The 15,014-nt window shown below is 45.3% G+C and overlaps 1 protein-coding gene across 1 annotated transcript; it reads left to right on the forward strand.

The window, feature by feature from the left end:
* The first annotated feature begins 1,577 nt into the window (after positions 1–1,577).
* LOC308461431 (keratin, type I cuticular Ha2-like) lies at positions 1,578–4,190 on the forward strand. The gene is made up of 3 exons (XM_080978373.1): positions 1,578–1,748; positions 2,328–2,453; positions 3,534–4,190. The coding sequence occupies exons 1-3, from the start codon at positions 1,629–1,631 to the stop codon at positions 3,771–3,773; spliced, it is 486 nt and encodes a 161-aa protein (XP_080834499.1). The 5' UTR covers positions 1,578–1,628; the 3' UTR covers positions 3,774–4,190.
* Positions 4,191–15,014: the final 10,824 nt, after the last annotated feature.

The following is a 15,014-nucleotide window of genomic DNA, read 5'->3' on the forward strand; positions in this document are numbered from 1 at the left end:
CAGCAAGGGCTCTTATGTTCTTACTGTGTCTCATTAAACATATAGCTCCAGCATAAAGCAGTGGAACGTTTCTGTGGGTTTACCTGAAGTACTTCTGTCAGGTGCACAGATTTTGAAGGCCTGTAAAAACAACAACCCCAGCTTGCCAAGAAAGCCCAGCTAACCCCATCTCTCATAATTTCCCACCAGAAGACGTATGAGTTTTTATTCAGCCGGGTCTTGTGTCAAATTGTCATTTTACTGGCCTTACTTTGGTGTTTTATTGTGTTTTCATCATATTTGATCATCTGTGTTGTTATTGTTGTCAGCCCCCTTGAGCATCTTTTGATGGAAATGCAAATAACAAATAAGAAACCAACACATTTTAAAAAAAATTACTGTTCCCCCCGATGTCTAGTTGGGACGTGGGTGGCGCTGTGGTTTAAACCACAGAGCCTAGGGCTTGCCGATCAGAAGGTCGGCGGTTCGTATCCCCGTGATGGGGTGAGCTCCCGTTGTTTGGTCCCAGCTCCTGCCAACCTAGCAGTTTGAAAGCACGTCAAAGTGCAAGTAGATAAATAGGTACCACTCCGGCGGGAAGGTAAACGGCGTTTCCGTGCGCTGCTCTTGTTCGCCAGAAGCTGCTTAGTCATGCTGGCCACATGACCCGGAAGCTGTCTGTGGAGAAACGCCACTTATAGATCGAGATGAGCGCCGCAACCCCAGAGTTGTCTGCAACTGGACCTAATGGTCAGGGGTACCTTTACCTGATGTCTAGCCTCTGATTCAGTTGTTGCATCTGAGCATGCTCATACTCAGTAGTGTTAAAATGGGGAAAGTGTCTTGAGTTTAATTTTTAGCGGCTGTACTGGCCCTGCAGAAATAAGCGTGGTTACTAAATAAATAGATTGCAGCTAAGTCTCAGAGCCCTTTCCTTTTATTGTCAACATAGGCTTGATACTGAGTGTGGCCTTTGTGAGAACGTGGAGGCTGACATTAATGGCTTATACCCCGTTTTGGATCAACTGGCCAGCTGTAAGACTGACATGGAAGCTGAACTGAAGTCACTGCAAGAAGAACTGTCTGGTCTCAAAAAGAACCACGAAGAGGTACATGGTTGGCTCAACAAAATAAGAGCCCCTCGTTTTCATAAAAACAACGCATGCATGAATTGCGTACTTTATACAAAAAATTGGCACAAGCCACTTTTTGACACAAAGTGCCCCCAAACAGATTACATTCATGATTTCAAACACACACACAAATTCAAAGAGGATTGGGCAAGCAAATTCATAGAGGAGAGGGCTATCCATGGTAACTAGCCATAAGGTCTATTCTCTTTCTCCATGTAGGAAGCTATGCTTCTGAATACCAGTTGCTGGAAACTGCAGGAGAGGAGAATTCTCTTGTGCCCTGGTCCAGCCATCTGACTGGCCACTGTGAGAACAGGATGCTGGACTAGATGGACCAATGGCAGGCTCTTTTTATGTCGTTCCGCAGGAAAGGTTGAACAGTTGATGCTGTGCGCAGCCAGCCCTTTTATAATATGGCATGTATATAATACGACATATAATAAGGCATGGTTCTCATCAAAGTTCTCTTTGCAGGAATTAATCTCTTTGCAAAAACTTTGTTCAAGCGATGTCAACATGGAAATCAGTGCCTGTCCCAGTCGAGATCTGAGGAAAATCCTGGAGGAGATAAGATGCAAGTACGAAGCGACGATTGACTCAAACCGCAAGGAGGTTGCAGAGTGGTATGAAGGCAAGGTAAATAAATCCAGCCCCTGTAAGGAAGCAAAACTTTAAAAGAAGAAGAAGAAGAAGCCTGATGGGAAAAGAGCAGGGGCTGCAGGAGTCTCCAGAATGATGCTGGTGGTACGATGCTCTGAATTGTTTTGTTATTCACTACTTTTACACCCACACCTTCCCCCAAAGACCGAGTGTAGTTCCTCCCACCTCCTCCATTGCATCCTCACAATAAGCCTGTGAGGTAGGTTAGGCTGGGAGATGGTGGCTGATTCAAGGTAACCCAGCAAGCTTCATGACCTTGCATGGAGATTGGAACCCAGGTCTCGCCACTGCTCTTCCCTTTGGCTAATCAAAGAACTGTGCAGCAGTATATCCAAAAGTGCAATGTTATTCAGGTTGCAATAACTAGAGCCTCTAAAAAAAGAGGGGGGTGGTGGTCAAGGCATATACAATCCTGGCTCAGCATCTCTAAAATAGAAAAGAACGTGCTCTTTTCTTTTGTTCTGCCAAAGCCAATGTTCCGCTCCCCCGCCCCGCATACTGAACAGTACATAAAACCTCTGAAAATGCTGATGTTTCAGTCAATCTGTGTTTCAGCTGGAGGAAGTGAACCAGGAAATCTGCACCACTAGCAAGGAAGCTGAGGATGGCAACCATAAGGCCATTGAGCTGAAACGTCAGCTGCAGGCCTTAGAGATTGATCTCCAAGCCCAGCGCAATCTGGTAAGGAGAGCGAGTGTGGGATGCATCTTATTGCTCTATCCTTTTTGCAGCTCAGAGCAACTCACATGGTGGAGTCACGGTGGGTCTTCCATCCTGGGACTAATCAGGTCCACAAATCCCTTAGTTTCAATCATGCCATGCCATGGGGTCCTCTCCAGATATTCAGTGGGGACAGATGCTTGGGTGCACAAGGTGAGAGCGCTCAGTTAACTTAGGTCCAGTAGTGGTTGGTGGGGCAGGATGAAGCAGAGTGGCATTGGAACACTGCTGCAATCATTAATACATAAAATAATTATCTCAGTGATCGAGCTGGGATATAAGGTTTCAGACAGTCCCTAAGCTACCCTAGGTTGTTCAGGGCTTTGTAGATTAATGGAAGAGACTTTAAACCTGGCTTGATACTAGATGAGGCTTCAGCAAAGGTGTCACATGAGGGGGGGAAAAGGGTAAAGGTAAAGGACCCCTGGACAGTTAAGTCCAGTCAAAGGCGATTATGGGGTTGTGCTGCTCATCTCGCTTTCAGGCTGAAGGAGCCGGTGTTTGTCCACAGACAGCTTTCCAGGTCGTGTGGCCAGCATGACTAAACCACTTCTGGTGCAATGGAGCACCGTGATGGAAACCAGAGCACACAGAAACACCATTTAGCTTTCTGCCACAACGGTATCTATTTATCTAGTTGCACTGGTGTGTTTTTGAACTGCTAGGTTGGCAGGAGCTTGGACAGAGCAACAGGAGCTCACCCCGTTTCAGGGGTTCGAACCGCCGACCTTCTGATCGGCAAGCCCAAGAGGCTTGGTGGTTTAGACCACAGCGCCACCCCCCCACATGTTGTAGGCCACGTTGAGTATCATTGGCAGTCTGTTCCTCAGCAACTGGCATTCAGAGGAACAGCACCTTGATCCTGGGGGTAGTATACAGACATCATGGTTAGTAGCCATTGACAGGCTGATTTGATTTATGTTCACCTATGTACTTTCTCTCTGGTTTCTGCATAGCTTCTGGTTCCAAAAGCTTTTCGCTCATGCCCACACATTTAAGGCACTTAGGATGCTGCCTCTTGTTCCCTCCTCACCCCTTTAGAGAGACACACTGCAAGTGTCCTTGGCTGAAGGAGAACATCGCTACAATGCTCAACTAGCCGAAATACAGGATCGCATCTCCTGCAAGGAGCAGCAGCTGGCAGAGCAGCGCTTGGAAATGGAGGGCCAGGACCGGGAATACAAAGAGCTCCTGGATGTTAAGAACCGGTTGGAGCAAGAGATCCAGACATACTGCAGCCTGCTAGAAAATGTGCCAGGCAAAGTACATGCCACACCATGAAGGAACAGCCTAATTTCTTATCCCCTACAATTTCCGTTGCATGACTAGATTGGGACTAAGGTTAATTCCCAGCGAAGGCCAACTATGTTGAAATACCTGCATCTTAATTCTTGGTTTCAGTTTTTAATGGCTTCTGGTCATTTCTACTTCTGAATAAGGCTGAGCTGAAAGAGGGGGAGATTTTTGCAAACATGGGAAAACTCCTTTTGGTAACCTGCAGGGGACTGCAGTGAAAGGGGGAGAAAGTGTTCTGGAAGGATTGCTCTGTGTCAGCCTTCTGTTGAAGTGATCATCTTTCTGCATTTTTTTGCTTCTGGCACCTATTCTGCTAATCCACACAACTTGCTCATTTTGTTGTTGAATCAACCCACCTGTTTCTCATAAAGGCTAATAAAGGCTTTGCTGGTTGCAACTGAACCTGAACAGCAACTTCCTCAATTCTGACTGTGTGATGGTGACAGTCATATGAGAAACCACATTTAAGAGGCATCACAAAATGACAGGTTGTGTTCCCCCTACACTTTGGATGTCCCCATAAAACTGCCTTAGACAAGACTAGTTCCAACGTGTCATTCTCATGAATAACAAACCATTACGGTTAATGATAATAATACAGATGGTCTTTGAGAAGGACAACAGGTGCAGATGAGTTAGGCCTCACTTTTCTGCTGTCATCTGCCAGGCAGGTTCTTGGCGAGTTTCCATCAGCTATCAAGTCAACATTAAACCCATCAGCATCCCAGCTTCTTTGTATGCCATGGTACTTCCAAACAGACCTGCTGTGCACCAGGTAGACCCACCTGCAGGCATGGCTTCCAAGTCCCCTTCGCTACCTAACAGGCAGCTGATGGCTTTGAGACCCCAGCAACCACATTCAACCCCACCTCTGAGCTAAGTCTACACAGCAGTGTAGAACTGTCACAGTTCTGGAGGTCATGCATTCAGTGGCGTAGTGTGTGTGGGGGGGGGCAGCCATGGCGATGGTCCGGGACACATTTTAGGGGTGCAATTTGGGGGGGGGACAATTTAAGTTTTAAAAGGCCACAAGAATAGAAAACCACCTGGGTGGGGGATGGGGCCTTTTTCCTTTTCTTTAACTATACACAGAAATCACGTGATATTGGAGGAATGCAAATTGATCACTGGAATGATTTGAACAGCACATGGCTGTTTCCAGCAGCTGCAGGCAGGCCAGGTCGTCCTCTTATACACCTGCTGGGATTGACAAGGCATCTGACCCTCACCTGAATCTCATAGCTCTCCTGCAGCTGCCTCTGATTGGTTATCATTTAACTCTTGGGGAAAGTAATTAGCATCACACGTCATGTGCATGGAAGTTGCTGAACCAATTAACCAACTAGAAGGATTACTGTTAATAGCACCAGTTTTCATATAACTTGATATTGCTGGATAATTTTGATGAACTGCAAAAGCATTTTTAGTTTGCTTTTTGTTGCCACCCTGGAACTTTTCTTTATTAGTGCCACTTTGTTTTGTACGATTCCTTGCAAATGAAGGGAAACAACTTTTCTGCTTGTATATGTTGATAATATAATTTTGGTTACTGGGGACAAACAAGATTGTACAAAAACAAGATTGGGTGCAGGCCTGGCCAGGACATAGGTGTCCTGACTGTGACAAAGGTGACCTGTGTGCTTGCTTGCTTGCTTGCTTGATTAACAGCTGTTGGGAACTTCAAGGTTCCTGCTCTCCCTTCTTATGGTCTTTGTACTGGACCTGGAGAGAGCATTCCGTGCCAAGAAGGAGGGCAAGTAGGCACTCTATCAAATGACAGGGCAGGAATTACACAGAGCAGGGCCTTGCTCTTCCCAGACCTGCTCTCTTTTAGCCTTTATTTTGGAACTTTATAAATTAGGAAGACTTTGGAAGACTTTGCACCAGGGTTTACACCAGCGTAATAGAGTCGGCCAGGATGCCAGAAGGGCTACAATTTATGGCTTTCTCCATTATATGCATAGCAGGGGGTGTTTAGTCAACAGTGCAAAGGCTGAGCTGAAGCATTCCCTGCTGGTTACCTGCTTTCAGCAATAGGGGGTCACTGTTTGGTAGCACCCAGTTGGTTAGCTGTCAGATTCTAGAGCTCCCTATTGGTGGCTCTTAGGTAATTCACAAAATACAGAGAACATTCATAAAACAAAGTGTTCATTCATAAAGCAGTAACACAAATCTCCATTGCTACATATTGGGTGTATATTTCAGCAGTTGAATGTACAAGTTTATGGCCATGCTGTAGTGTAGCGCTTATGTGACTGTGAATAAAAGGTGGCTGGGCTCATTGTCTCGGGGGTTGGGGGAGAGAGGTGACAAAACTGATTTCCAATAAGTGCCTCCCCTTATTTCCATAGCAAGTCCTTGAGTCTGTACTCTGAATGGTGACACCAGGGACCTAGAAGGTGCAGGGCTTGTCAGTCCAACCCCTGCACAGTCTCATCAGGGCTGACCTTAAGGCTATTGGAACCATTGGGTCAAATTGGGTCTCTCCACACCTACCTTTCTTTCACTTGCAAAATCCAACCTTTAAAAGTCCACTGAAGAATGTGGAATGTCCAAGGGGGTGGGGAAGGGCTGGGAGTGTGTGGAACAGGCAGAGTGAGGCCTTGAATGCCAAGACAAATGCTTTGAGATAACAGAATGTGCCTCTCAACTGGAGAGGAGACCTTTGAAATTTTTCTGGAACTTTCCCCCTTTAACATTCAGGAAGAATGTGAAAACATTCCTATTTACCCAGACAAACCCGATGAAAGAATGCTTTTAGCTGTAATTGCATATATATATATATACTGAAACTGCTTTTAGATGTTTTTCATTGCAACTGTTTGTAGAAAGCTTTAAAACTTTTGGAGTGTTTTCGCGGTGATTTTTTGTTTTGAAATTGTGTATCCATTTGCTACTTGAGGAGGAAGGTCAGGATTTAATTCAGATGATGAAGATGTTCTGGGTCTATCCAGCACTAATTTAACCATGTGATAGTCTCCTTTGGATACTGGATTTTTTTATTTTTTTTTAATGAATCCGCTGTGACACCAAGAAAAGGGGATGAATTAGAATAAGGGACACCCTGTCAGCCAACATAATACAGTCAAATATATATTAAAGGCAACCCCATCATTAAAAAGAAAAAAAAAATGCAACACTAACATTTTCCAGGTTGTAGCCGCGCCTCCTGAACTGTAATGAATACATGAATTAAGTAAACATGTAATATAGAATTAAAATTTAATGTCTCTCTGTGTGTGTCTAACACGCAAACACAAATTAAAAGCCCACATTCATTATTTTTCCTATGTTAATTTCTTCCTCAACATTACTTCCCTAGCACATCAAAGACACGGAAAAAGTCTTCATCAGATGGTGCCTGCTAGGCATTATGTAAATCGAGCAAGCTCATTATGACAGGCAACAAGATTTTTTTTAAAAAGCTTTGCATAGTTGCTGGTGGAAGCAAAGCATTTCTCAGGGAATGGAAGAACTTCTTAGATATTCTGTTCTCCTGGTGGGACTGGGGGTTTAGCCAGGCATGCCCATTTCTAGGATACAGTTGCACCTTGGCTTTTAAACAGCCTAGTTCTTGAACGTTTTGGCTCCTGAACGATCGAAACCCGGAAGTGAGTGTTCCGGTTTTTGGACGTTCTTTTGGAAGCCAAATGTCTGATGGAGCTTCTGTGGCTTCTGATTGGCTGCAGGAGCTTCCCGCAGCCAATCAGAAACCGCGCTTTGGTTTTCTAACGTTTTGGAAGTCGAACAGACTTCCAGAACGGATTCCGTTTGACTTCCAAGGTACGACTGCACTCCATTTGACACCCCCTTGGTTTTCTCCAACAATTAGCCAGCCTTCTGTGGCCACGGAGCATGCTTAGCTCTAAGAGGGTGCTTTTGTCCTCTTCTTGTTTCTTTCCCCACTTTTTTCTAACTTCCACAAACCTTTGGATTCATCCAAACCTGCTGCTATTTCACTCTTGTGCATGGATTGTGGGGTTTTTTTTTGGTTGTGCAGAATCCATACCCTGTACAAATTACCAGCAGAGTCAAAGCACAAAACAGGAATCAAAAGTGCACACAGAACACAAGTCAGGCAAGACGAGCATAGCTGCAATTACATGTCAAGGCATAAGTATATATGCAGCGTATTATTAAGGAATTAAACCTTTAGTAGATTCTAGAACACATTAACCCATTTCACAGCTAGAGAACACTGAGAATGAAATTAGTCCTGAAAACAGTTAGTGAGTCCATGGCAGAGAATGCAAAGCCATGGATTCCCAGGTGTCAGAAAAGGTTATTTATGTATGCAACAACTGCGGCCCATATTTTGTTAGCCCCAAAATGGAAAGTGAGCAAGGTCCCAACTAAAGAGGATTGACAACTTAAGTAAAAAATGTTCATGGATGCAGAAAACTAAACTCTTACAGCAGCCTTGTGTTATTAAACAATTGCCTGGTCACCATAGCCAGTGCAGTTGGGCCAGGATTGGTGCTAAGTGCCCTGGCTGTTTTGCCCTGGTGAGCAGCCTAGCTACTGAATTCTGCACCACTTACAGCTTCAAAACTGTCTTCAAAGGCAGCCCCATGTATAACAAATTGCAGTAATCTTGCCTAGAGGTCACCAGAGCACAGAAGCAGAAGATGGGCAATCCCTGCCCTGATTGGGGCATAACTGGGCCACCAACTGAAGCTGATGGAAGGCACTTCATTCCACTGAAGATGCTTGAGCCTCAAGGAGCAGAAATGGACCCAGAGGTTGCGTTGTGTAGGTGAAGTGGTTTGTTGCAGACAGTTTGTTACGCAATTCCATCACGGATGCAACACAGTGCAATCAAAACAAAACAAAACATTATGCTAACACCTGTCCTCTTACACAGCCACTCCCCTAAACCAATTAGGATTCCCTCCTTGCCCAGAGGACCTTTTCATCCATGATTTCAATTTTGGAGATATTTGCTGAGCTTGTACTTGGGGTCCGACTTGAGTGCTGTCCTGAGGTGAAGGATGAGGAACTGTCTGGAGAGCTGAGTTTCTATAGGGACCAGAGGTACACCCCGGGGTGGACTGCTCTCAAACCACCAAATCATTTACGGTGCTGTTGCCAACCAAGTTTGTAAAACAGGGATTGAAGAACCTTAAGACTTAAATGGGGATTAAGTATTCTCCTAAAATGTCAAAGAGGAATCAAGGAAACCTAATCCTTTTGCTGGATTCGTGGCAGCAAATCCACAAGCTCAGACGTGGTCTGTGTTGCACCACTTGTCCCTGTCAAGTAGGCCGGCCCACACATGAGGCAAGGTGGGGCAACAGCCTTGGGTGGCAGAATTCACAGGGGCAGCCGATCTGGCCTCCAAGGAAAGCATCGCTCACTGCTACTGCCGCTGCCATAGTGGCAGCAATGGCTGTGACACACTGCTTGGAGGCTGGATCTGCTGTTTTCTTGGCAACCCTCAACAATGCTGTCTCTACAGTAGTCTCTTGGTGAATAGGATGAGCTGCTGGTCTCCTCCCATCCATAGGAAGGAAATGGTGGGGTCTCCTGGGTTCTGCACCTGCCCAGCATGTTTCAGAGCAGACTCTTCCCCCCTGCAATGACCTTTGATTTTCAGGTCAACCGTCGGCTAAGTTTGCTTTGATTCCACCCCCTTGTACTAAGTGTAGATCTTCCTTTCTCCCTTTCCAGTGGTGTAGCCAGTGTGGTGTAGTGGTTAAGAGCGGTAGACTCGTAATCTGGTGAACCGAGTTCGCTTCCCCGCTCCTCCACATGCAGCTGCTGGGTGACCTTGGGCCAGTCACACTTCTCTGAAGTCTCTCAGCCCCACTCACCTCACAGAGTGTTTGTTGTGGGGGAGAAAGGGAAAGGAGAATGTGAGCCACTTTGAGACTCCTTCAGGTAGTGATAAAGCGGGGTATCAAATCCAAATTCTTCTTCTCCTCCTCCTCCCCCCCATGTAGAACTTCACCCATCTCTTCTTCCCTGCTGGATTGGGAATCATTTTGTGGTTTGCCTCAGGTGCCAAAGTGTCTCGGCCTGGCCTTGCTGGTGCTGGGTTACAGACCCAACTGGAGGCCATGCCTCCTGACTACACTTTCCCGAACTGAGGGTTGAGCTCTCTGTTCAGAGTCCCCCATCTTATCCTCAATGCCTCTGCTTACTCTTGCACTTCTCACCTTGGGGGTTATCCCAGTCTTGCTTTGAATAAGATGTTGAGTCTTAGAGAGGCTGCCCATAGCCTCAGCCTGGTCTTTATACAAGATTGGAATCATGGCTCAAAATGCAATCTTGGATTTGATGGTTTTCCAGGTTATAGAGATTAGCCATAAGGGTGATTAGCAGAAAGTGTGCGTTAAAAAAAAGAAAAGCACTCCTGAAAACAGCATGCAGATTTCCCACCTATCACATTTGGCCTACAAGAGTAGGAGATGGTGATTAGGTTCCTCGCCTCTGCTGTAGAGGCAAAGCCACAGCTGTGGAGCCATCACCAAAAAGGATCTTCCACGGAGCCTTGCATTGTGCACCTCATTCAGAGGAGACCATTACCCGCTGTCTTGAATGAATGGGCAAGTTGACACAGGAGAATGTGGTTTCTCAGATATCTCAAGTGTTCAAACAAACCCCACTGAATCTAAAGAGGGCATTAACTGGCTACCGCATGACAAAACCAAGAACGACTATCAGTTTGGCTAGATAGCCAAGCTTTTCTCCTGCCAACCATGGACATTCTTCCTAAGGGAGACCCCACACCACCTTGGCAACCGCTAAGTTCTCTTGCCTGGCATTGCGGATTTGTCCTTCGCTGGATCAGTTGCTGGTGCTTCATCATGAGAAAGAAGCGCCTCGCAGCAGCCTGTTTTCTTTCGCCAACACAGCTTTTCCCTTGCCTTTCCCTGATGCCACATGTGATGCCACGTTTGTAATAAGGAGGTACAACAGAAGGTCCCCTAAAGGGCTCAGTAGGCGCATTAGGCCCAACTCAAAAGCCAATTACTGTTAATAGCTGCTTTCTGCCCTTACTGGAAAAGGAAGAGTGCCCTTTCTGCATGCTGGGGAGGAGAAAAAAAGTGCTCTGAGATATGCTTTAAGGGGTGCATTTGAGCCAAAGCTCACACCACTTTGGGCGTGCCTTCAGCGCTGGGAACCTCCTTGGGCCGTCACTGAAGTGCAGGTACAGATCTCTGAGATGCCATGAATGTTTCAGGTGATTGCTGTCCAGCTGAGATGGGATAGGCAGATTCTCCTTCTTTCAACTGAACCTCACACCCGCTTTACACATTATGTTTTCCGGATCGACACCTATTAAGTTTTAAGTGCACACCTAAATATGTGTGAATGGGGGGAGGAGTCGATGTCATGCTAATTGATTGAATGCAATCTACGTACAGTCATACCTCGGGTTACAGACGCTTCAGGTTGCGCATTTTCGGGTTGTGCGCCGCGCCGAAACCAGAAGTACTGGAACGGGTTACTTCCAGGTTTCGGCACTCGCGCATGTGCATAAGTACTAAATCACGCTTTGTGCATGCGCAAAAGCATCAAATCACGGCCCACACATGCGCAGTGGCAGCGCTGCGGGTTGCGAACGCTGCGGATTGCGAATGTGCCTCCTGCAACCCGAGAATCTGCTGTATAAGTTTTTGTTGTTGCAGAAACACAAACAGAGCCTGCTGGATCAGGCTAACAGCCCATCTTGTCCAGCATCGTGTTCTCACAGTGGCCAACCAGATGACTATGGGAAACCCACAAGCTTAATTTGAGCATTGTCCCCTTCTGTGGTTTCCAGCACAGTTTCTGTCTCCAGCTGTGGAGGTAGAGCATAGCTATTGGTAGCTGTGGGAGCGAGTTTCATAGTTAAACTATGTGCTGAGTGGAGAAGTACTTTCTTTTATACAATCATGGGAAGCAAGAATGACTTTGGTGGGGATTGGATGGGAGAGTTTTTGAGTGTTTTCTGCAAGACGTCCTTGATGCAATCATAGCGCAATAGTGGTAGATTTATACTGGACTGTCCACACACCATTCCACTTTATTGGATATTCAGCAGTGTTTCCCCATTGTTATTGCATTATTGTTGCTTGGAGATATAGACTCTTGCACTGTGGTGCCACAGAATAAGAAACTGTAGCATTTGTGGTATAAAAAGTGACAGGATTTCAGCAGGACATTACAGGACGTTCACAGAATGGAAATGAAGCAGTATGTCTGCTCTGAAACTTTTGCAGGCAGAAACAGCATTGAAAGTGGGATTGTATATAACTGCCCCAATACCACCATGAGCACAGATAATCATCATCGCAAAGGAAACTAAGCATCTAGAACAGGGGTCAGCAACCTTTTTTAGCTGTGGGCCAGTCCACCATCCCTCAGACCATGAGGTGGGCTGGACTATATTTTGAATAAAAATAATGAACAAATTCCTATGCCTCACAAATAACCCATAGATGCATTTTCAGTAAAAGGACACATTCTACTCATGTAAAACAGACTGATTCCCGGATCGTCCATGGGCTGGATTGAGAAGGTGATTGGGCCGCATCCGGCCCATGGGCCTTAGGTTGCCTACCCCTGATGTAGAAGGTAGTGGTGGAAAAGATCTTCTTGGCTCATTTTTGCCACTGAAGCAACAACATAAACATAATGCTTGATGATGGATGCTTGTTTTTGTGGGTTGGAGACAGGGGAGAACCAAGGCTGAAATGGCCTTTTTGCACGGATTCCTGCGAAACCCACAGGGCTTCCTAAATTTAGCATTTCATAATCAGAGCTTTTAAAAAGGCTGAAGTTCACATCTTCCAAGCCAGACTGGAACATCAAGACAAACTGGAGTATCGCTCATACTGAACGCTGGCTGGCACCAAACCCGAAAGCTTCAAATGCGAATTGAAATGTAGATTCTGAACTTCAGCTTCCTTTATCTGAACATCTGAACAACTGAATATGAATGAGAATTTCGCCCCACGGCATCACATTAATGTGTCTTTCAAGAAGCTCCAGATGTTTTCATACTGTCATTGCTTGGTTATGTAATACAGCCTCCTGGAGCAGAGAGAATGGGACATATCCAAGATATGTTATGGATTGTCAGATTTATTTATTTTTTAAAAGTGGAGGATGCAGACACAGACAGAAGGATAGACAGAAAGAGAAGGAGAAAGAAGAATGTTTATGAGTGCTTGTTGCTGGAATTGCAACAGCAGAGATCGTCTCATGTGCAACTTAAGGGTTAATCTTGTTAGTGTTAAAGTCAACTAGCCAAGAGGGGATGGGTGGAGGTGTTGCTTAGCAACCATGCAGAGTGGCATGATATTTGCTGAGGTAGTCTGTGCTCTGATTGGTTGTGTAGTTCTGAGGGAGTTTTCCCCTGTGAGTTTGATTGTATGTTTTCCTGATATGTACAAAACCTGAGCTAAGACAGACAAAAATCTCTCCGGTCCTTTCTCATCAAATTATACATTGTTTTTGTTAAGTTTCCTCAGTAAAGCATTAGTAGGATTAATTTCCTTGCTGGATTCCATCTGCACTATTTCAGAGACTTTGCTAACACCTTTAAGTAGAGGCTTCTAAAGAAAACAGAATAATGGATTAGAGAGATGTTGTTGTGATCTAGCAAGTACTTATGAGATACAGAAAGAGAAAGGTGGTCAAGTGAGAAGGCAGGACAAACGGGGGGGGGGGGGAATCAGCAATGTTAACAGAAAATGGAAGGGGTAGTATTTTCCTCAGGGCTATATTAATATTAAGGGAAACTGAAAATATTTAAGTAAATGAGAATCTTTTACCAAAAATCCAACATTATTTGGGAAAAACCAGTTACACAGATTTGACCAGTATCAACTTTATACCCGTAATTTCACCTTCCTGCACATATGTAGGAGACATAATGCTTATAGAGAGTAACTCGTATTACAAGGGGGAAAACACAGTTACTGTAGTTATGCATTGTTTCTGTTTCAATTTCTTATAGACTTTGGTTTCAGTTTCTTGGAATCTCTCTCTCTCTCTCTCTCTCTCTCTCTCTCTCTCTCTCTCTCTCTCTCTCCACTTCTAATTTTGAATAATAAAGGTAAAGGGACCCCTGACATTAGGTCCAGTCGTGACCAACTCTGGGGTTGCGGCGCTCATCTTGCTTTATTGGCCGAGGGAGCCAGTTAAGCTTCCGGGTCATGTGGCCAGCATGACTAAGCCACTTCTGGCGAACCAGAGCAGCGCACGGAAACGCCGTTTACCTTCCCGCCGGAGTGGTACCTATTTATCTACTTGCACTTTGACATGCTTTCGAACTGCTAGGTTGGCAGGAGCAGGGACCGAGCAACAGGAGCTCATCCCATCACGGGGATTCAAACCGCCGACCTTCTGATCGGCAAGTCCTAGGTTCTGTGGTTTAACGCACAGTGCCACCCATGTCCCAATTTTGAATAATAATTTTGAATAATTTTAAAAGATTGATAATTTTTGTACAATATCTTTGAGTCTTGGGAAGGAAGAGGCAGATTTTCTGTTTCATGCTGTCATTTCCCTTCAGACTGTAAAAGAAATGTAGGCATTCAGAGAGTTAGTATGGCAGAGATCTTCACTGCATGAATAACTTCCACTCCCTGACTTGTAAAAAGCCCCACCAAAAGTGTCTCTAGTGCAGAAGCATTCAGCAAAAATACCAATGACTTGTTTTCCAGCTTTTTCTCTGCAAATATGAGGACAAGAGATCTGTTTTAAACACTGTGGGAGGATAGAGTCTTAGGATTGTGCAAGTCGACAGCTACTAGGATATAAATGTGAAGGCAGGTATGCTATGACTAGCTGCCTCTGAACACCCCATTCTTTTGTCAAAGTAAGCCTTGGCTATGGGGAGGTCAGATCTGGCTTAGGTCCAGGAAACACCAAGGCAGCTGGCAAGCAGGTAGGCAAAATGAACTCTAGGACATAGCAAGGGCAATAGTATAATGTAGAAGTGCAGAATCTGCAGTCCTCCAGATGTTGTCAGGCGCCAGATCCCATCAGATCCAGCCAGCATTACAGCTGATCAGGAATGCTGGGAACTGTAGTCCAGTAATATTTGAAAGGTGGCCTGATGATCATCTTCCAAAGCAACTACTCCGAACTTCAAAATGGAAAGCGTAATGCTGGTGGTCAACAAAAGAGGTTCAAAGACTGTCTCAAGGCAAATCTTTAAAAATGTAGTATAAACACCGACAACTGGGAAACACTGGCCTGTGAGTGCTCTAGTTGGAGAACAGCCTTTAC

Source organism: Podarcis pityusensis, assembly GCF_964106645.2.
Source record: "Podarcis pityusensis genome assembly, chromosome: 13".
NCBI classification, from domain to species: Eukaryota; Metazoa; Chordata; class Lepidosauria; order Squamata; family Lacertidae; genus Podarcis; species Podarcis pityusensis.